Raw genomic sequence first — 2017 nt, 5'->3', positions numbered from 1 at the left:
GTTTTTGATGCGTCCTCCTACTCGTAGGATACCATTTGCGTCTAGAAAAGGTTGTAGTCTTGCTAGACTGCTTCGTGTATGTATTGGCTTATTTTCTCTGCAATTAGAAATTTCCTTTCTAAAAACAATAAATTTAGTATACTTTACCAATGCTATTTCAGCGTTTTGAATTTCAGCGCAAGACAAGCTGCCGAATTATCGTACAACGGCGCCAGCCCTTGTGTTATTGATGAAGCGTAATAAATAAGCGGTGATGCGTTTAAGTTTGCAGAATGAATGATACTTCGTCAAAAAATCCCAATCCTCACTAGTTTGTGTTAGCAGTGTTACAGCCTTGCTAGATTTTTGCTCGAGATCTGTAGTGTGTGATTCTGCAGAAATCGGCCAGATACTGTTGTTCTCATGTAGCCAATGCGGACCATGCCACCAAAGTTGATGTGTGAGAAGCTGCGATGGTAATATGCCCCTTGAAGCGCAATCTGCGGGATTGTGCTCTGAAGCAACGTGCCTCCAGTGCGTTGCTGGTAGAATATCTTGTACTGCAGCGACGCGATTGGCCACAAATACTGACCAACGGCTAGGATTGCCTTGTAACCACGCTAAGGTAATCATTGAGTCCGTCCATGCGTATAATTTTGAGAAGGTGTGGTTCAGATTTGATTGAACCTGCTTCACTAACTTTGCCCCCAAATGAGCTGCACAAAGCTCCAGTCGTGGTAAAGAAATAGCTTTCAGAGGCGCTACTCTTGTTTTCGCTGCTACTAGTACGACTTTGATCGTACCGTCCGGAAATTGTGTGCAACAGTAAAGTGCAGCTGCGTATGCGACTTCTGATGCGTCGGTAAAAATGTGATACTGAGAGTCAGAAGTTTTGCTAGTTCCTAACCAGCGGCTTAGTTTTAGCGCTAATAGTTGCGGTAATTCACGACGATGTGCCAACCAGTCCCACGCAATTTCTGAAGGAACTGGTTCATCCCAATTCACATTTGAGCGCCAAAGTTTCTGTAACCAAATCTTAGASCGGATTGTACAGGGCGCGATCAAACCCAATGGATCGAATACCTTACTTGAGTCGGAGAGAAACGTTCTTTTTGTAAGTTTAGAAGGCAGGTCGTTAAAGCTCACTGCTATAGAAAGCCAATCGTKGTTTGTGTGCCATATGGTACCAAGAGTGCGGATTTGGTCTCCATCGGCTAAGAGATGCGATACTTGTTTAGATACGTGTGGTGTCATATCTCTAAGCATTTCAGAATTAGTTCCCCATTTTCGTAGTTCGAACCCACTTTCAGAGAGCGCGTGGGAGACGTTTTTTTGAAGTAAAGCGAGCTCATCAAATATATTAGCACCAGATAGTAAGTCATCCATATAAAAGTCTGACCTTATAACTTCAATGACTTCCTTGCTTGCGTTTGACGCGTTAAGTGCTGCGCGATGTAGAGACTTAACAGCAAGATGTGCTGCTGAGGCGACGCCATACGTGACCCTTAAGAGACGATAATCACGGACCGGATCTGCTGGATTGGAACGCCACACTATGCGTTGATAATCTGTGTCCTCTTTAGCGACATAAACTTGGCGGTACATCTTTTCGATATCGGCTATGATTCCGAAACGGTGAGTGCGAAAGCGAACCAAAATAGAAAATAGATCTTGCTGTAGCTGTGGGCCTAACATGAGGGCATCGTTTAAAGAATTCCCAGAGGTTGACTTCATAGATGCGTTGAAAACGAGTCGAAGTTTCGTTGTTTGACTTGTGGTCTTTACCACCGCATGATGTGGCACATAGTAAAGTTTATCTGTTGTCGTCTCAGCTGGTTCCATGTGTCCCATAGAGGTGAGTTCATCCATAAACATAGTATACTCTTTGCGAAGTTGTTCGTCACCTGCAAATCTTCTTTCCATGCGGAGTAATGATCGCATAGCTGCTTCTCGTGATTCACCTAACAACACATTTTTCTTCAAAGGTAAACGTACGATGTAGCGACCATCCGAAGCACGTTGGGTCGTATCATCGTAT

At 44.0% G+C, this 2017-nt stretch overlaps 1 protein-coding gene across 1 annotated transcript; it reads right to left on the bottom strand.

Annotated features, from left to right (window-relative positions):
* Positions 1-195: 195 nt before the first annotated feature.
* LOC108976074 lies at positions 196-1854 on the bottom strand. The gene has a single exon (XM_018944995.1). It carries the CDS (start codon positions 1852-1854, stop codon positions 196-198), a length of 1659 nt encoding a protein of 552 aa, XP_018800540.1.
* Positions 1855-2017: the final 163 nt, after the last annotated feature.

Source organism: Bactrocera latifrons, unplaced genomic scaffold, assembly GCF_001853355.1.
Source record: "Bactrocera latifrons isolate USDA-ARS-PBARC rearing strain unplaced genomic scaffold, ASM185335v1 scaffold_1145, whole genome shotgun sequence".
NCBI classification, from domain to species: Eukaryota; Metazoa; Arthropoda; class Insecta; order Diptera; family Tephritidae; genus Bactrocera; species Bactrocera latifrons.
The sequence above is the reverse complement of the archived record's forward strand: the minus strand, read 5'-3'. Positions and strand labels throughout refer to the sequence as shown.